Source organism: Penaeus monodon, chromosome 33 (genome assembly GCF_015228065.2).
Source record: "Penaeus monodon isolate SGIC_2016 chromosome 33, NSTDA_Pmon_1, whole genome shotgun sequence".
NCBI lineage: Eukaryota > Metazoa > Arthropoda > Malacostraca > Decapoda > Penaeidae > Penaeus > Penaeus monodon.
The window spans coordinates 21,727,543-21,728,329 of NC_051418.1; the positions used below are offsets into that span (position 1 = coordinate 21,727,543).

The following is a 787-nucleotide window of genomic DNA, read 5'->3' on the forward strand; positions in this document are numbered from 1 at the left end:
ATCCTTGGGGTTAAAGAAGTGTGTATTCTGGGTGGTTTTCCCCCTTATTAGTAGATTTTTGTATATTTGAGTTAAATTATCTACTTGCCACAGCAGCCTTGCTCCAAATTGATAACATTTTCTGTTCCAAAGTATGAAAATGCAGATTGTATTGTCAAAGAGGATCTGCCCAACAGCTGGGAATGTCCAGAATGCGTTAAAGAAGGATATAATAAGGAGTACAAAGTAAGTAACAAGTGAATCTTAGTAGCATAATAGAAAATGATGCTAAGGGTATTTTTCTCAAAAGTTTTTGTCTGTATGATGTAGGATTTCAGTCTTTTCTGATCTATGATGGGAAGTGATAAATTATTGTTGCTGAATTTCACAAGATATTGATTTAAAATATCAAACTTAACAGTTATTGAATTAAGATACCTCCCTGGAGGCAGAATAAAGGCAGATATCTAATTTGGCCTTTGCTTTCAGCACAATCGGGTTCCAAGCAGTCGAACCTCAACAGCAGGGAGTGACAAGGTGATATAAAGATCCACAGTCTTGGTGGGTATCATTTTAACATCTTTCCGTGTATTTTGCATTCAGCATTATATTGATTCTTTCATGCAACATCTTAGCACTGGGCACATTTTACTTGCTCACAAATTCAGTGGTGTTTTTTAATTAGTTAAAAAGACTTTATAAGAAATTTAAGATCTTTTTTTTTAATTCCAAAGGAATATGGTGCCTAATGTGCAAGTAAATAATGATACTTTAGTTATAAGTCAATTGTTTTATTTTATTATCATTG

At 33.3% G+C, this 787-nt stretch overlaps 1 protein-coding gene across 1 annotated transcript in view; it reads left to right on the forward strand.

Moving 5' to 3' along the window:
- LOC119594143 overlaps nt 1–787 on the forward strand; it is a gene marked incomplete in the record, with an annotated part of 99,462 nt that overhangs the window by 36,464 nt on the left and 62,211 nt on the right. Inside the window, 2 exon segments of the mRNA XM_037943210.1 lie at nt 161–225; nt 469–514. Of these exon segments, the coding sequence (XP_037799138.1) occupies nt 161–225; nt 469–514 (111 nt within the window).